Below are 17,914 nucleotides of genomic sequence, written 5' to 3'. Positions count from 1 at the left end.
ATGATTTAATATACAAGGGAAAAATATCACAAAATAAATCTTAAGTGAGCCTTTCTTCTGATTTTGCATTCAGACCAAAACAAAACAAAACAACAACAACAACAAAAAACCCAAAATCCTAACAGGCAAACCTTAGGCCTCCAGGAACTATTCCTAGGCACCGCCGAGACTCCTCCACCCACTTCTCCTCTGTGCATCCTTCAGCCCTCAGCTCCATGCCACTATCTGATCTGCTCTCCCTACCACAACCCTTTCCAGAGTGCAACTTTTGCTTCTGATAAACTGAAGGGAATGGATTCCCTAGCAGTTTCAAAGAAGGCTCCCCTGCACCTGCAAAGATTAAAACAGAGAAATGAGAGAAAATACCGGTTTCCACTGTTTATTACTAATATAAAAAAAAGTTAAAAAGAAAAAAAATCATTCTTAGTTCTCCAACAGCTCTCTCTTGCGCACACACCTCCTGACCCACTTCCTTAGGGCCTGTTCAAAACCCAACATGTGCACTGCCGTTTTCACAGAAAACACACAGTGCCACGGAAGTATAAGAGGGTCAGAGAGATGACAGTACAGTTCAGGTTCCATCCAGAGACACGTGGAGATTCACAATGTCAAATCAAAGGGCCGGTGGCCTCACAATGACAGAGCCTAACTAAAACAGGCCAGGCGGAAGCTGTGTGGGGAGGCCTGCCAGAGGCTTTCCAAGACATTGCTCAGTCAGACCCAGAATGCCCAACACCAGGAGAGGGCACGATGGGGAGGCAGTCTGAAAAGTCTCACATCCTCCCGTGTTGGGAGGTAGGTGAACTCTAGAGGGCACCAAGAGCCTCACTTGATTTGGCAGAAAAACTTACTCTAGTGTTGGGAAGTCACAAAAACGCCACAGACACTGAGGAAGGCTACAAAGGGCGTACAGTTTCACAAAGCACAGTGACCACAGGCCTTAGCAGTGGGGCTCATGCTACAGACAGAAACTAGGACGTCCAAAAGCAGGTGGAGGCTGTTTGGGGAGCAAGTCTGTACCAGTCACTCAAACTTGACCTCAAGGCCAGACAACCTGGTGCACTTCCTGGCAGCTGCGAACACTGGGGTTTACGTGAAAGGACTTAAAACAAGCAGCGAGAGGATAAGAGACTGCTCCAGGGTGCTTGGGAACTGAGGGCGATACTGAGGGACAGGTGGACAAATGCACAAGAAACAGCACCAAAGGTTTCCTGTTGAGCAGTCATTTGGCAGAGGGGCAGATCCAGGAGGCAGTGGAAGGTAGCAAGATGGGGTCCTGAAGGGTCTCTACAGCCTGGATCAGAAGACAGTGTGCACTGTGCACCAGTGACAATCACACTCTGGATCCCAAATGGGAGAGATGATGAAAGGGGTAGATGTGTCAGTGCCTGAAGGTGACAGAAAAGCCTTCAAGTAGCTATAATGGAGCCACAGAGAATGCATGGCCACTAGGTCAGAGGGCTCCTTCTAGCCTGGGTGGGAAGGCACAGTCTCACAGAGGAGGTCCGTTGACTCCTGGATGGTAGAAGGCACAATGGTCTTCATATCGACAGTGGCCCTTCTTAGAAAAGTGTCGGCAGACAGGGCGGTCAGACTTATCTGTGAATAAGAGAAAACATCAGCTTAAAACCTCATAAGAGCTGGGTGAGGTAGCTCACCATCTGTGGTCCCAGCATTCTGAAGGCCGAGACAGAAGACTGCCGCAAGTTTGAAGCCAACTTGTCCCCCTGCCCCCAGTCAAACACAACTCTTCCATCCTGACACCCCAAAAATCCTAAAAAAGAAAATGTAATAGAATGCAGAGAGAAAGCCAAGGTTTCTATCATACACTGTTTACAAGTATTTTGGCTTTTTCTTTTTCTTTTTGGTGCTAGGGATGGAACACAGGGCCTCAGGCATGATACACACCTTGCTCAATCACTGAGCAAGACTCGCAGACCGCCACATATTTTGGAAAGACAGTCTTTCTGTGGGAAGAAAAGCATTCAGGGCTATTGTACCTCTTAGGGCAGCTAAGAAGCCGGTAGTTCGGTGCTAGGACTCCTCAACATGGAGGAGGCCCTGCATTAATTCTCAGGGCTGCTTGGTGAGAGCCCAAAGATTTCCCAGGCCTGCTGGCACACAGGCGATAGGACAAACATAAAGTGGGCCTTACCTTCCATTATCTGGGGGCTATCCTTAGGTGGGTAGGTAGTCTTGACAAGAGACCAGCTTCTGAGCCTTCGTGGATTTCTTGCCTCTTTGTAAAAGCTTTCCCTAGAGGGACCCCCATGGCCTGGCCCAGGAAAAGGAGGTTCAGTATTGATACCCCACCAACCACGACCATATGGGCTAGATCGAGGACCAAGGCCTCCACGAATGTAGCCTCTACCCCGGGGAGGAGGTGGGAGACTCAGCAGTGGTGGAATCATCGGTCCCCTTGATCCTGGAGGACCCCTGTGGAAAGCTAGAGAGAGAAAGACAGGGAGGTGATTGCTGGGCAGCTTAGTTCTGGCGAAAGCTCCTCCCCGGCTTACTACAGCAAACACTCTGACACACCACTTTTAAAGTACACAAGGGAACATCTTCACCTGGGTTTCCATGGCCTGCGTAAAGAGATATGCTTTCTGAGCACTTTTCAGCCCCTGGTGTGGGAAAGTAACCCTAGGACCTTGTGCATGCTAGGCAGCTGACTGCTCTTATCACTGAGTAAATCTCCAGCCTCGGAAAAGCCATCCATCCATCTATACACCCTTTCCTCCCCTGGAAGGTTGCCACCATCCTGACTTCTAACAAGACAGGTTGTGCATCTACCTGGTTCTGAACTCTGGCCTCTTCTGTTTATCATGAGAGTCAAGTTGTCTGGGTCGGTAGTTGATTTTTTTTTTTTTAAGTGTAAAAAAAATGTCACAGACTAATGTGCTATACTGATGGACATGTTGGTATTAACTGTGCAGCCACAATAAACAATACTACGAACATTTCTATGTGTAGTATAAGTTTCTGTTCAGACCTCATGTGGCAGAGGAATTGCTCAGTAAGAATAGTGTATTTGGCTGGTCAGTGGTGGCGCATGCCTTTAATCCCAGCACTTGGGAGGCAGAGACAGGCAGATTTCTGAGTACGAGGCCAGCCTGGTCTAGAGTGAGTTTCAGGACAGCCAGGGCTACACAGAGAAACCCTGTCTCGAAAAACAAAACAAAACAAAACGAAGTGTATTCAATTTTAATCTTATTAAACACAGTTTTGGAGTGGTGTATCAACTTTTATACTCCCCTCAGAGGTGGCTCTATAACTTCCAAGCATTGGGTGGGTCAAACTTTCTCATTTGTTTTATTGTGTGAGAAACCAAAATATATATGTATGCTCACATATCACATGTGTGTCAGGTGTTCCTGCAGGCCAAAAAAGGCGGGGAATAAGACCTATGAGACGCCTAGTTCCACTAGACCATGCGGTGCTAAAAATGAACCTCAGGTTCTCTCCAACAGCAATCTCTTTAGCCTGAAAAAATAGATTTCTCAAGTTTCAGATCTTATTTGTGTGTGTTGGGGATGTGTACACAGATATCATGCTGCATGTGTGTGTGTGTGAGAGAGAGAAAGAGAGACAAATTGTGGAATTTGGTTCCTGAACTACTTGGGGCCCAAGGATTAAAGTCAGACTGTTGGGCTTGGTGGCAAGCACTTTGACTTGCAGAGCCATCTTGTCAGCCTGACTCACCTCAACTATTAAATAAATATATGGTTCAATACGGTAAGTTCATCTGTTGGGAAACAGAATACCAGAACCTTTTATTGTAAACCCGAGATGAAACCAGAAACCTTTAACTAACCCCTTTCCTTACATCTCCAACAGCCCCAGTAGCCCACAGTCTGTTTCTATGAGTCTGACCTCAGATAGCTCATGTGTTTATCTTTATGTGCCCACTTTCTTAACATAGTGTGCTCAGGTTCACCCATGCAGCACTGCTAACAACATTTTCTTCCTTTTTCTAAACAATATTCCACTGAATGCGTATATATATTTTTTTAGCTTGATGGAATGGGCTACATAACAACTCTCTCAAAAAACAAAACAAAACAAAACAAAACAAAAAAACAAGACAAAAAGACAAGCCTGGTGGTGCCTGACTTTAATCCAAAGTCAGAGGCAAGCAGATTCTCTCTGCATTCAAGTCTAGTGCGGTCTGTATAATGAGTTCCAAACAGCCAAAGGCTACATAGCAAGACCCCGTTGCAAATAAATAAAAACCAAAAAAATAAAATAAAATAAAAAAATTCCAACAACAAAAAACAAACCCCAAAAACTATGCTTTCAGTTCTTGTAAATATAAACTCAGAAGCAGAACTGTACTTACTTTTTAAAATAAGGTCTCTATGTAGCCCATGCTAGCCTCATAACACAACAATTCTCCCCTACCTTTCAAAATTGTAGACATATGCTACCAGGCTAGGCTAATTTTATTTTTCTAACAAAGTTCCACACTACAAATAGTAGTTACATGGTTCCATGTCTATTTAGTTAACAGTATTATCTGATTAATTCAAGTCTGTTATTAGATGTAGTTCATTTATAAACACTTCCTTTATGATTAACATATATGTGTTCTCATTCTCTGTGTGTGTGTATCCAGAGGCTAGCAGGATCTCACTGAACCTGGAACATTCTGATTCAGCTATACTTGCTAGCCAGCAAGCCCTAGAATCTGTCTACCTCTGCCTTATCATCACTGTTGGGCCCAGGGCTTTTTTTTTTTTTTTTTTTAAACTTGGTTGCTAAGATCTGAAATCAGGTCCTCATGCTTTTGAAGTACTTTATCAACTGAACCACCTCTCACAGTACCACTCCTCCTCCTCCTCCTCTTTTTAGTTTTACTTTTAGAGACAGTGTCTTATACAGGCCAGGCTAACCCTGAACTCTAAGCTTTCCTGCTGCTACTATGCCTGGTCTGTGTGTTGTTTACAAACTCTTACCTACTCTAAGACCATGAGACACAATTACTTTTTATAAGAATGTTTATTTTACAGTCCATTGAGAATTGATGTTATTTGGTACTACTACAATAAAGTCAAAGTTTGTAATTTTCACACACACACACACACACACAAAAAAAAAGTCCAGTTGAGGCAACATTGCTTACTGCAGAACCACTTCTTTGATTTCATCTTTACACAGAATTCTGTGTTCGTATATCTACAGGCTTCTGATTCCACTCAGATGTAGCCCAGGGTAGCTGGTCTCAAATTTGCTATGTAGGAGAGGCTGGCAAGGAACTCCTGATCCTTCCACCAGTCTCTCAATGAACTAAAAACTTATGTTTTTTATTGTCATAGCCACTGCAGCTTTTCACCAAATCTTGCTATGCCCTCCCGCTTTGGTTTTGGTAGTGTCCCATTTAGAGCCTCTATAATGGAAAATGTTTATTTCTACACACAAATAGAGATGACTTAGGAGTTTAATCTAGAAGGAAAGTAACATTTTAACAACACAGTGTTTCCAAACGGTTAGTATATGATCCCCTCATTTAGGTACACAATCCTTGGATTTTGTTTTAAAAGTCTTTGATTTTCCTCCGTCCCCTCTCCAGGGTTTAAAACACATGAATCAGAGCCCAATTTCTCCTCACCTGACTTGGGATCACCAGGCTTTCCATTAGCCATGGGGGGAGGGCCCAGAAGGCTGGGTGGTCCTAAGAGCAGACGTGAAAACACGGTCATCAGAACGGTGCAAAGGACGGATCACCTGTTCTTACACCCTGGTCTTTAACACTCAGTTTTTAGCCAGTAAAGTCATATGTCCACTCAGCAGTGCCGCAAGCTCTCACCCCGTCCATCTGCCCGTCCCTCTGCAGAGTTGTTTGAGATTCCATCAGAGGGTAACAGAGGTCTCTAACAGCTCTTTCCTCACAGTGCTGCATCCACAACATGCCCAGTGATTCCACATACCCCAATCCCTCACCTTAACTGTTGGCCCATCATAGTTTTTTTCTCCTCTCCTTCCCTCGGGGGAGTAGTTCACAGAAGGCTGCACTTTGACCTAACCAGTGGAAGTGTGGTCACAAATTGTCTTCCTGGTCATCACAATCTGTAATATCGCTGCCGTCCCTCTCCCCCGCCATTCTGCGGTTGCGCAGGCCAGATGTTTAGCCGCCACCTCCCCTGCCTTCTCCAGAAAGGATTAGGAGCCAGACTGAGGTTGAGGGTTCAAGCAAGCGAAGCCCTCAATCCAGGTTCCACCAGCAGCCCTCCCCCACCACACCCCACCCCACCTCCACGCGTGCGCCCTTCCTCCTTCCGTTGGAGCCTCCTCCCCCGCACTTCATTCTCGCCTAGCCCCTGGCCCGCAGACAGGCATGTGCACGCTCTGCCCCTCACCCGTGGGGCGCTCATCCTCCTCGTCTCCAGGCTCGTCCCGCTCGGACAGTGCGAGATGCTGCGGCGGCTGCTGCTGCTGCTGGTCCTGCTTCTTTCGTTTCGGCATAGCGGCTGCGGCAATGGCTGCAGCAGGATTTGGAGGGCAGTGAGGAAGGGGCACACTAGCGTTCCTTCCGCTTCCGGGTGGGCGGTGGGCCGGGTGACCAAGGTTCGCGCCATGACACTTCCGGGAGGTGGTGGATGTACTGCGGCCGTTCGCTCCTGCAAGGTGCGTCGCTCACGCTGCCGCGCGTGGGGAAGCTCTGCTCCCCGTGTGCAGTTCTTCTCCAACGTGGGAAAGCATCACCGCATTACGGTGAGACACTGGACAGGCTTCGGGCCTCGGGCGGCACTCGAGGGGCCTGTCGCATCCCAAGATCGCCACATCCGGTCCCCAGTTACCATGGCAACGCCTACAGCCACAACTCCGTGCTCTCTGACCTCTCTCCAAAAGTCCTTGTCCCGCTCGCTATTTCTTCTCACTCGCGCTCGCACGTGCGGCCAGTGAACCTGCCTCTTCGGCATCCTCCTGACTGAGTCCTGTCGCCGCAGGCCAGTCTACAGGGCAGCCAGCGCAGCCGCGCTGCTTCGGCTACCCTGCCAGGGGCCATCACCCCACCCTACCCCGCCACCCCCGGCTGCCGCGCGGTGGGGCGTGTCCTCGCCCCCTCGCCCGGCCCCCGCCAGGTGAGTGGCAGCTCCCGGGAGCGCCGGGCGTCGATGACACGCGTCTCCCCTCCCGCGACTGCCACTTGGTAGAGCCCGTGACGGAGTCGGCTCAGGCCTCCCACGCGCGCCTCCCGCTAGCCGCACCGTGCATCCCGGAGCCGCGAGCTCTCACGTGCGGCTTGCATCCCGGCCGCCCCGCTCCCCGCCGCCCGCCGCTGACGTCACCGCGGCCCCGCCTCCCCAGGGCCCCGGGCCGCCGGTGGGGGCTGCCCGGGGGAGTCAGTTGCGGCGGCGGGGAGCTCGGCGGAGGGCGGGCCGGGGCTCTGAGGCCATGCCGAGGAAGAAGCCCTTTAGCGTGAAGCAGAAGAAGAAGCAGCTGCAGGACAAGCGGGAGCGGAAGCGAGGTCAGGGAGGGGGCGGGGCCGCTGCGCAGCTCTGGAGGAGGGCTGTGTCGCCGCACCGCGGGCGGGGGGTGGGTGGGCTCTCGCGATCCCGCGTGGGCTGCCACAGTGGGGGTTTCCCGCAGTGGCGGGACGGGGGGGGGTGGTAGAGGGTGGGGGATGGGAAATTCTGCTGCTGCTGCTGCTACGGGGCGCTGTGACGACCTCCAGGCCCATCCGGGAGGGGATTGGGGCGCGGGGTTGGGAGGATGGAGCTCCTGGAGAAGTTGGGGAGGCTGAAGAAGAGCTTATCCTACCGGCTCTGGGGTCTTGAGGTACCCTAAGAGCCGGTCTATACTGGCATCACCGGCCCCTCCCCTCAGGGCTCCAAGATGGGCTTCGCTCCAGTTCCAACAGCCGCAGCGGTAGCCGGGAGCGGCGGGAGGAGCAGACGGACACGTCGGATGGGGAATCCGTGACCCATCATATCCGCAGGCTCAACCAGCAACCTTCCCAGGGCCTGGGGCCCAGAGGCTACGACCCCAACCGGTAAGCCTAGGAAAAGGGCGCTGGCCGCGGTTCCCTGCTCTCACTCCTAGGGAAAGCTTCTGAAGAAGGCTCGAAAGTGGAACTGGTGAGGCCGGAAGCCAAGGTGGTTCATCCCAGGATGAGCCACAATCTTGCTGTCAAAAGTTTGTTTTAGAGGGGACCTGAACAACCAGGAGAGGAAGCTTTGCAAAGTTTTCTGGTCAGAAGAGGAGATTGTCACAAGACTCTACTAGATGTGTGGTCCCTCTCCCCTTAGATACCGGCTGCATTTTGAACGGGACAGCCGGGAGGAGGTGGAGAGGAGGAAGAGAGCGGCCAGAGAGCAAGTGTTGCAGCCGGTTAGTGCTGAAGTGCTGGAGTTGGATATCCGGGAAGTGTATCAGCCTGGCTCAGGTGAGTGAGGGCTACTTGTGTTTGCATCAGCTTGGGGAACTTGCTGGCGGAGAGGAGCGGAGGGGCTCAAAAAAGTCCTCATGCTTATTCGGTCTTTTTCCTCGATTTTCAGTCCTGGACTTTCCCCGGCGGCCTCCTTGGAGCTATGAGATGTCCAAGGAACAACTAATGAGCCAAGAGGAGCGGAGCTTCCAGGAATACCTTGGGAAGATACATGGGGCATACACTTCGGACAAACTCAGCTACTTTGAGCACAATCTGGAGGTGATGGTAGCATGCTGAGTGGAGTGGACATACTGTGATCTTAGTGTTCCGGTTCGGGCAGCAGAAGGACTGAAGACAGTCTCTCTCTTCTGATCTTTTAGACATGGAGGCAGCTGTGGCGGGTGTTAGAGATGTCTGACATCGTCCTGCTCATTACTGACATCCGCCATCCGGTGAGGACTTGGAGAGGTCTGCAAGGGGAAAGGGGGAGATCCTACTATGAGAGTGTTCTAAGGCAGGAATTAGTGTGAAAGGCCCCGATTTGCAGGTGCTTGCCATTCCACTTGTAGAAGGTATGCTTGGAATTGGGAAGCCACAGAGGTCAACCTTTGGATGTGTTCCTCAGGTGATGGATGGCACCTTGTATTGTGGGATGGGATATCTTACTCATCAAATAACCCCAGGGATCCTCCTGTTTGCCATCCTTTCTTGGTGCTGGGGTTACGGCTATCTTCCTTCCTTTCTTCTTTTTACACCTCCTGCTAAAGTCTTCTGTCAGAAACCCACTTGTTTTTTCCTTTTGTTTTGCTCTGCTGTGCCAAGGATGATGCCCTGGGCCTTGCATCTTGCATGCGCTAGGCCTGAGCTTCTACCACTGAGCTGCACCCCAGCCTGAAGAGCTGAGCATTTTTTGTTGTTGTTGTTGTTTTTGTTTTTCGAAACAGGGTTTCTCTGTGTAGCCCTGGCTGTCCTGGAACTCACTCTGTAGACCAGGCTGGCCTTGAACTCAGAAATCCGCCTGCCTCTGTCTCCCAAGTGCTGGGATTACAGGCGTGCGCCACCGCCCGGCGGAGCTGAGCAGTTTATTATTCATCTCTGGTCCTAGCCTGACGTTCCCCTGTTGGCCAGCTGACCCTCTGTTTCCCAGCCTGCCAGAGCTAGACCAGTAGCAAGTCCCAGTACAGAATTCCAGGGAATTGTGAGTCACCTGGGGGCTTCTTGGGCCTAGCTCAGAGGTGCCTTCCTTTTGTCTGTCACCTCTGTAGCCCAGCAGATTGACACAGACCCACCTATGTTAGTGGGTGAGGTTTGTAGACTGCTGCTGGACAGCCCTGTGAATCCTGGCCTCCTGACTTCACTTGTCTTCCAGTGGAGAAAGGTCTGTGGGGGACATTTAGACCTCTGTGACCCTCGATGAATGTGCACATGCAGTTACAAGTGTTCATGGTCACGTTTCTGTGTGCTGTCACATGCACATGTGATGTACACAGTCATACACACTTAACACAGATATGTACACACGTACACGTGTTCTCATGCATGTAGCTATGCATGTGTGTATACTACGTGGTTATGTGCACATAGAAGCAGGTGCTACTTCTTACCCAGTCTCCATTTCTGTTCCTGACTTATCGCCTCAGTGTGCTAAGGTATTGTCATACTTCCCGTTCATTTCTCATCATGACCTGCAGGAAGCTCCCTGAGACTTGCCAGGTTATTATTAGCACCTGCTTTGCCTTCCCTGCTTGGTGTGGCTAGGTAACTATTTTGACTGCAGAAACTACTTCAGCCAGAGCCCTGCCTGGTGTCGGGGAGCCGGGCTCAGCGAACTCTGGGGTGGCTTCTTGTCACCTTGTCCTCTTACCAATTCTGTCACAGGTTGTGAACTTCCCACCAGCACTTTACGAGTATGTAACTGGAGAGCTTGGACTGGCCCTGGTGCTGGTCTTGAACAAGGTGGACCTGGCCCCGCCAGCTCTTGTGGTTGCTTGGAAGCATTATTTTCACCAGCACTACCCCCAGCTCCACATTGTTCTGTTCACCTCTTTTCCTCGGGACACACGAACGCCACAGGAGCCTGGTAGTGGTGAGTGAACTGCGGAGAAGGTGTTGGGGTTGAGATGAGCAGGGGGCTTAGAGAGCAGAGAGGTTGGTCGGCAAGGGCACCTGATTTGGGTCTGAGGGCAGCAGGAGAAAGAGGCACATCTTTACTCTCTCATCTCAGTCTTTAAGAAGAATCGGAGACGGGGGAAAGGATGGACTCGGGCACTGGGGCCAGAGCAGTTGCTGAAAGCCTGTGAAGCCATCACTGTGGGGAAAGGTACGTAGTCCTTGAGGGGGCTTTTGGGAGGGGAGGCTCGAGGGCTCATTTCTGGATGCCTCTCTAATGTGCATACTTAGGGAAGTTGTAGAATAAGGTGGGAAGGAGAGAGGCAGGAGTGGGCAGGGGCCTTTCTGGTTTGATGTTCTGGGGAAACGCTGATCTGCCGTAGTACACATTGGCACTCCGTAATGCCTGGCATGCTGGTGGCATCGTCTGTGCGTTAATGATCCATAGTGGCCTGGGGGTGACGGATACCCCCTCTATTTTCTTCTTCAAACAGTGGACTTGAGCAGCTGGCGTGAGAAGATTGCTAGGGACGTGGCCGGGGCCTCCTGGGGTAATGTCTCTGGTGAGGAAGAGGAGGAGGACGACGGGCCGGCAGTACTGGTAGAGCAGCAGACTGACTCAGCGATGGAGCCCATGGGCCCCTCCAGGGAGCGCTACAAGGATGGTGTGGTGACTATCGGCTGTGTAGGTGAGGACTCAGCTGGCCACCATAGTGGCTTCACAGGCTCTGTGTTTTCATTATTTGTAGACAAGGGGGCTAGGCCTTTTTGGGCTTAGGTTCAGGTTCTTCAAAGACCAGCCTTTGTCATTGGTCCTAGGGAACAGAGAAGGGTGCCCACTGCAGTGTAGCCGTGTTCTGTCTCCTCTTAGCCATGTCAACGCAAGCAAGTCCTTAAGTTGTTGAGTCTCTCGAGAATGAGGTTGCTGGTGCACAGTTCAAAGATGGAGATGAGCAGTGACCTGCTGAGCCTCACTGTGCCGGGCAAGCCGTAATGGTGACAGCAGTGAGTGTTGTGAAATCCTCGAAGTGCCTGGTGCTCTTAGTGACCCATAGGTGCTCATTTTCCAGTTGTGGATACTGGTTCCTAGTTCAGGGGTCCTTAAGTCTCAGCAGGAGAGCAGCACGTGTCAGCTCCCACTGGGCTGGAGCCCTTTTCAGTGTGGTCAGGGAGTACCTCCCTGGTTACGAACTGTCACAAGATCAGCATGGCGGGGCTCACCTTCAGTCCCAGTGCTGGCAGGCAGAGGCAGGCAAGTTTCTGTGAGTTCAAGGCCAGAGATTCTGCCTCTGAAAGGAAAAGAGCTCTGTTCAGCTTCAGTGAGCAGCGGGTCTCACCCTGTGGGTCACCGCCCCTTTCACAGGGGTCACGTACCATTTTACATTAGGGACTTACATTACAGTTTGTAACAGCAAAAAACTACATTTGCAAAGTAGCAATGAAACCGCAGTATGTGTGTGAGGAAGGCTGAGGACCACTGCAGTACAGGAGACACACCGAGACAAGATCTAAGACCCTTTCTCATCTGGGTACAAGAGGTGAGAAGAGCCTTTGGTAATTAGTATCTTAGATATTTGTGGGCTTTTATTTTGTTTTAGATTTTTGTTTTCTCTGTGGTTTGATGCTTTCTCTGCATATATGTATGTGTCTGGTTCCTGCAGAGGCTAGAAGAGGGCAGTAGATCCCCTAAAGTTGGGGTTGCGGACTGTTGGAAGCCACTGTGTGGGTCCTGGGAACAGATCTTGGGTCCTGCAAAGGCTGTGACTTCTCTCAACCCCAGACATCCCTCTGTCTCTGGCAGTTTGGGTCTTAGTTCCAGTTCCAGTACAAGCCAGTGGTGCAACGGCAGGATCTGTTTTGTTTTTTTTTTTTTTCTTTCGAGACAGGGTTTCTCTGTGTAGCCCTGGCTGTCCTGGAACTCACTCTGTAGACCAGGCTGGCCTCGAACTCAGAAATCTGCCTGCCTCTGCCTCCCAAGTGCTGGGATTAAAGGCGTGAGCCACCACCGTCCAGCGGGATCTGGTTTTATCGAGAAGTTTGTTCTTTACTGAGTGAATGGTGGGAGATGGACAGGAAGGAAAGGTGAGAATCCAGAGGATGGCCAAGAGCTGTTGAGAGCAGTGGGTGTGGTTCCAAAGTTAGGCCAAGGCATGAGGATTGTGAGAGTTTGAGATCAGCCTGGACTGTGGTGAATTCCAGGCCAGCCTGGGCTACAGGTTGTGACCCATCTCAAAACGGAAAAAGGAAAACCAGCCCTACACACACACCCCAAGAGTTGCTCAGAGGGAGGTGATAGAGGCATGCGGTGCTGGGACAGAAATGGCCGTGCTGGTGGCTACACATGGTACCAGAGACAGCAAAGAACAACGAAGGTTGTTTGTTTGATTTTTTTAAAAGCCCTTGCAGCTGGGACTCCTGAGTGGAGATATTCGGAGAGAGGCCGGTGTGAAGGGCTGCAGAGCGGAGTGGAGAGAACTGAGGGGCTGCTGGTAGCTGTCCCACGTGGAGAGGCTCCATAGCTGTGGGCGAGGAGTCTGGAGCTTAGGAGAACTGGGGCTTGGGGTGCAGTAGGGATTTCAGTTCAAGGAGCCACTGGGAAATATGCAGAGTACTTAAAGCCATGGGACAGGAGAAACGAGGTGAAGAGAACGCTGGGGGCTGAGGTGGAGCAGCAGTTAGCCTGGGCTACGGAGAAGGAGAACGGGGAGCAAGAGGTGTCTGGAAGTGAAGTGGACAATGCCTGAAGTCTCATGGCTGTGAAGCAGGGCTGACAGCTGCTAGGAGCTGGCGGAGGAGAGGCCACCCCAGAGGGAAGACACCAGAAACAGCATCCTCTGCATGGGTCCACCTGGGTGCAGTTCAGAGGCTGCAGAGAGGCACTGGCTTATCCTGAATGCTCAGGAGGGTCTTGAGACCAGGGTGCAGGAAGGATACTCACCAAGTCAGGATGAGGCGCTCTCTGTATTAGGAGGTGGGCAGATGCACCTCCGAGGAATGTGCTGTGCTCAGGCCCAGTGCACTAGGCTCTCCAAAGCTGCTGTGTATTTTTGTCTGTGTTCAAGAGTTCAGTCAAAGGGGCTGGAGAGATGACTCGGGGATTAAGACCACTGGCCGCTCTTCCGGAGGACTCTGGTTCAATTCCCAGTATGCACTAGTAGCTCACCACTGTCTGTAACTTCAGTTCTAGGGGATCTGACTTCACACAGACACATGTAGGCAAAAACACCAATGCACATAATATAAAATAAACAAACTATCAAGTGTGCAGTCACAAGGTGAACTCAGGAAATGGTAACACACAGAGCTGAGCCTTTAGAGTTTGTTATTGTTTTATGTGAGGTTTCTGAAACAGTCTCACTGTGCAGTTTAGGCTGTTCTCAAACTTTGAGCTATCCTTCTGCCTCAGCCTTTGATGTGTCATCACACTGGGCTAGGAGTTTTACTCTGAGGACAGAAAAGCATGCTTGTCAGAGGGGAGCTGTCTCCTCTGCCTCCCTGGAGACGAGGGTGCTGGAAGGAGCTGGCCAGCTTGTGCATCTTCTCTCAAGTGCTGTGTGGATGGAGCGGCATGCCACAGGGCTGGGCGTTTGTCAGGTGACTGAGAGGCAGGAAAGCCAGGACCCGAAGTTTAAGGGCAGTGTCTCGGACTTCCAGATTGCTGGATCCTGGGCCTGGAGGTAGATGAGAAGAAAAGTAGATGTGCTGAGTGTTGCATGGTGTGGAGCTTACTGTTCTACTGCTGTAAAGAGACACCACGACTAAGGCAGCTGTAAAAGAAGATACCTCATTGGGAGCTTGTTTACAGTTTCAGAGCATGAATCCATGACCATAGTAGCAGCAGGCATAGTAAGAGGGAGGGAGGGAGGGAAGGAGGGACGGATGGACGGACAGACTGACAGACAAACAGACCAGAGAGACAGAGATAGAGAGATTGAGTCTGAGGTGGAATTTTGAGTCCTCAAAACCCACCTCTAGTAACATACCTTGTCCAACAAGGCCACACCTGCTAGTCCAGTGGATTGTGGCCCCTTTTGTGGGGGGTCGCACGCGAGATATCCTGCATAACAGATTTTACAACAGGATTCATAACAGTAGCAAAAGTGTAGTTATAAAGTAGCAACAGAATAATTTTATGCATGGGGTTCACCACAACATGAGGAACTGTATCAAAAGGTCATAGCATTAGGAAGGTTGAGAACCACTGTCCTAATCCATCCCCAAACGTTTCCACCAGCTGGGGACCAAGCATTCAAATATATGAGCCTATGGGGGCCGTTCTCATTCAAACCCCCACAGTGTTGCCATATTGGAGTCAGGTGAACTTACTGGGATGAAGGGATAAGTGAGCCCAAAGGATGCATATCTGGTCAAAGAGGAGATGTGAGGCAGCAGTGTGCTCTGCGTAAGTGAGCAGTTTAGGTTCTAAGGACCTGAGTAGTGGACGGGAGGTCTGTGCAGGTCCTGCACTCGGGCAGAAAAAAGGTGGCATAGCCATGAGAGGGGTGTTAGCTAGTAGGCATCTCCTTGGACAGTCAGTGATGGTTAGTAGGTTGTATACATTGTGTTACATTGGTTACCAGTTGTATACATTGTGACCAGTGTGGGTGGTCAGTTTCGGTCCTGTAAAATGAGGACCAGATCCCGAAGAGGCTAGGGAATGGCCTGGGGCCACCACAGCTGTAGGCAGGGGGCCAGGGCAGGATGGTTTGAGCTGTGCTGCTATTTTTTCCCCCAAAAGTTTATTATTATATCTAATAATAATAACCAGAAGAGGGCATCAGATCTGATTACGGATGGTTGTAAGCCACCATGTAGTCCCTGGGAATTGAACTCGGGACCTTTGGAAGACGAATCAGTGCTCTTAACCGCTGAACCATCTCTCCAGCCTTGGCTGTGGTGCTTCTTTACTCTGAGTACAGTTCTCCTGACAGTCCCAACTACTGTTCAGTTTCTCTGGCCCAAACTAAGAGCTGTCCCACAGTCCTTCGCATTGCCTTTCTAGGTTTCCCCAATGTGGGGAAGTCCTCTCTGATCAATGGACTGGTGGGGCGGAAGGTGGTGAGTGTCTCCAGAACGCCAGGCCACACCCGGTATTTTCAGACCTACTTTCTCACCCCCTCTGTGAAGCTCTGTGACTGTCCAGGCCTTGTCTTCCCCTCTCTGCTGCCCAGGCAGCTGCAGGTATGCTGTGGCAGGGCTGGAGCAGGGTGGGGAGGAGAGAGGGTGGACCTGCGCAAGGTGCTGAGTGCTGTTTCCGTAGGTTCTGGCTGGAATCTACCCCATTGCCCAGATCCAGGAGCCCTACACTTCTGTGGGCTACCTAGCCTCCAGAATCCCAGTGCAGGCCCTGCTGCACCTGCGCCACCCAGAGGCAGAGGACCCTTCAGCTGAGCATCCCTGGTGTGCCTGGGACATCTGTGAAGGTGGGCTTCATGGCCTCTCCCTTTTGTCTCTTGCCTACCCAGTCCTCCCCACTCAGATTCTGGCCTCAAGGAAGGAGTTGTCTGCTTGCCCCTAAATTTCTTACTCAGCCACAATGAGGAACTCTTGTCTGGACTGTGTAGAACATTGGAAAGATTGGAAATGGGGCTGACGGCACTGGAACCTAGTTCCTGGGTGTCCCTTACTGTTACTATTTCTTCTGTTTAGCTTGGGCAGAGAAACGTGGTTATAAAACGGCCAAGGCAGCTCGAAACGATGTGTACAGAGCAGCCAACAGCCTCCTTCGCCTGGCAGTGGATGGCCGCCTCAGCCTATGTTTCCATCCTCCCGGCTACAGCGAACAGAGAGGTGAGAGCCCATGTGTTCTCCACAGTCCTGCTAAGGGGCCAGCCTCCAGGTAGACCTCAAGGCCAGACAGAGAGGGTCACTCTGGTAGTTCTGGTGATGGTTTACTGATCTGCAAATGGGTGGCGTGGCTTCAGCAAGGTGGCTGTGGGGTCTTGAGGACACGCAGATAGGCGATCATGTGAGGGGTGTGTGCCAGCACTTGAAGAACTGCCTTTGTCCTCACCTCTGCCCCAGCTCTTTTGCTCAGACGTCTGTTTGTGTTCCTCAGGCACCTGGGAGTCTCATGCAGAGACGGCAGAGCTCGTGCTGTCACAGGGCAGAGTGGGACCAGCAGGTGATGAGGAGGAGGAGGAAGAGGAGGAACTGAGCAGCTCCTGTGAGGAGGAAGGAGAGGAGGACCGGGATGCAGATGAGGAGGGAGAAGGAGATGAGGACACCCCAACCTCAGATCCTGGGTCCTGCCTGGCGGCCCGAAACCCATATGCCCTGCTAGGGGAGGATGAGTGCTGAGCCCCGCCTGGTGCCATGCCCCTCAGTAGCCTTGCTTCTGGGCCGAGCTGGAGGTGTCTTCCCTTTGCCACCCTGATTGTGAATAAAGATTGTCTGCTTTGTAGCCCCTTCCCCCGGTGGCCTGAGGTGAGAGCGGCCGGTGTGGGCTGACCGCTGTGGGAGGCTTTTTGCCTTTCTTCATTCTCGTTGGGAAGCAGAGCTGCCCGAGGCCGCTGCCCACTCTCTCACATAGCACTTTAGGAATCCCCGTGGACAGAGGCTGTCTTAGAGCAGGCTCACCTGGAATTAGCCCTCCTCCTGCACTTCAGCAGAGTCCTATGCCCCTGTTGCTTGGCCTTTGGTTTTACAAGCGCTTTGTGGGTGAAGGAGCCACAGAGGTGTGTCACCACGGAAGCTTTTTCTAGGGATTTTCTAAATTCCGTGAACATTTATCAAATCTGTGTCTGGGACTGTGCTAAGTACAAAACCCTTTGTATGGTGCTGGAGCTAGGACTGGTCGAGACCCAGACATCATGGAGCACAGACTTTGGGATTAAGATGGGTGTGTGAAGGTTCTCCAAATTCTGGGGACCTGTGGATTATAATTATGGAACATATTGATACTGAAATGTAAATATGACAAAAAGCTTGTGAAAAAAATTAATGAAATGTGTACAGGCAGAGACTTTAATTACAGCAAACAACATCTACTGTTGGAGCAGAGCAGCTCTTTAAGTAGTGTCGGATTCCGTTCGGAGCCTGGGAGCAAAAAGCGCTAGCTAGTGTAGAACCAGTTCTTGAGCCCATATTTGCTCTGGTTGGGGATGGAGTTCAGACTGTTTAAGGCCTGACTCAGAAGTTAGCAGGTGGCTGAGGCCATCTTTAGGAGTTCTCTGTACCCAGCAGAAACGAGAACCCTAGGCTGAGTTCTTGGTGAAAAGGGAGTGGCAGCATGGGCTGTGCGTGGGGCTGGACGGCTCTGTAGAGGCATCTCCTTCAGGCCCGGGTCAGCACCGTGTTCTCCAGTGCCAAGAAAGAAAGGAACCTCTGTTGAGAAGAGGCTGAGGTCCCTGGCCATGCATTCCTAAAACTCCTTTCAATGGCTCCAACAAGGACATGAGTCCTGTAACCTGAACTGTCATACAGAGTTAGAAC

The 17,914-nt window shown here is 51.2% G+C and overlaps 2 protein-coding genes across 5 annotated transcripts; one reads left to right on the top strand and one right to left on the bottom strand.

Moving 5' to 3' along the window:
• Nucleotides 1–363: 363 nt before the first annotated feature.
• Prr3 (proline rich 3) lies at nucleotides 364–6,472 on the bottom strand. 4 transcript variants are annotated; one of them, XM_052164006.1, is made up of 5 exons: nucleotides 6,357–6,452; nucleotides 5,941–6,018; nucleotides 5,609–5,671; nucleotides 2,156–2,446; nucleotides 364–1,599 (listed from the first exon to the last, which is right to left on the bottom strand). In XM_052164006.1, the coding sequence occupies exons 3-5, from the start codon at nucleotides 5,640–5,642 to the stop codon at nucleotides 1,493–1,495; spliced, it is 432 nt and encodes a 143-aa protein (XP_052019966.1). In that variant the 5' UTR covers nucleotides 5,643–5,671; nucleotides 5,941–6,018; nucleotides 6,357–6,452; the 3' UTR covers nucleotides 364–1,492. The 4 variants fall into 4 exon arrangements, with proteins under 4 accessions (XP_052019966.1, XP_052019965.1, XP_052019963.1 ...); XM_052164005.1 differs by having other exon boundaries at nucleotides 5,941–6,144; nucleotides 6,357–6,440; XM_052164003.1 differs by lacking the exon at nucleotides 5,941–6,018 and having other exon boundaries at nucleotides 6,357–6,472.
• Nucleotides 6,473–7,206: 734 nt separating this feature from the next.
• Nucleotides 7,207–16,883, top strand: Gnl1 (G protein nucleolar 1 (putative)). The gene is made up of 12 exons (XM_052163939.1): nucleotides 7,207–7,468; nucleotides 7,828–7,993; nucleotides 8,250–8,386; nucleotides 8,499–8,650; nucleotides 8,752–8,823; nucleotides 10,250–10,457; nucleotides 10,596–10,691; nucleotides 10,975–11,169; nucleotides 15,483–15,661; nucleotides 15,741–15,903; nucleotides 16,130–16,270; nucleotides 16,539–16,883. Exons 1-12 carry the CDS (start codon nucleotides 7,396–7,398, stop codon nucleotides 16,778–16,780), a joined length of 1,824 nt encoding a protein of 607 aa, XP_052019899.1. The 5' UTR covers nucleotides 7,207–7,395; the 3' UTR covers nucleotides 16,781–16,883.
• The last annotated feature ends 1,031 nt before the right edge of the window (nucleotides 16,884–17,914 follow it).

This window comes from Apodemus sylvaticus, chromosome 19, assembly GCF_947179515.1.
Source record: "Apodemus sylvaticus chromosome 19, mApoSyl1.1, whole genome shotgun sequence".
Taxonomy (NCBI): domain Eukaryota; kingdom Metazoa; phylum Chordata; class Mammalia; order Rodentia; family Muridae; genus Apodemus; species Apodemus sylvaticus.
Note: the sequence above shows the minus strand (reverse complement) of the source record. Positions and strands in the feature narration are given on the sequence as shown.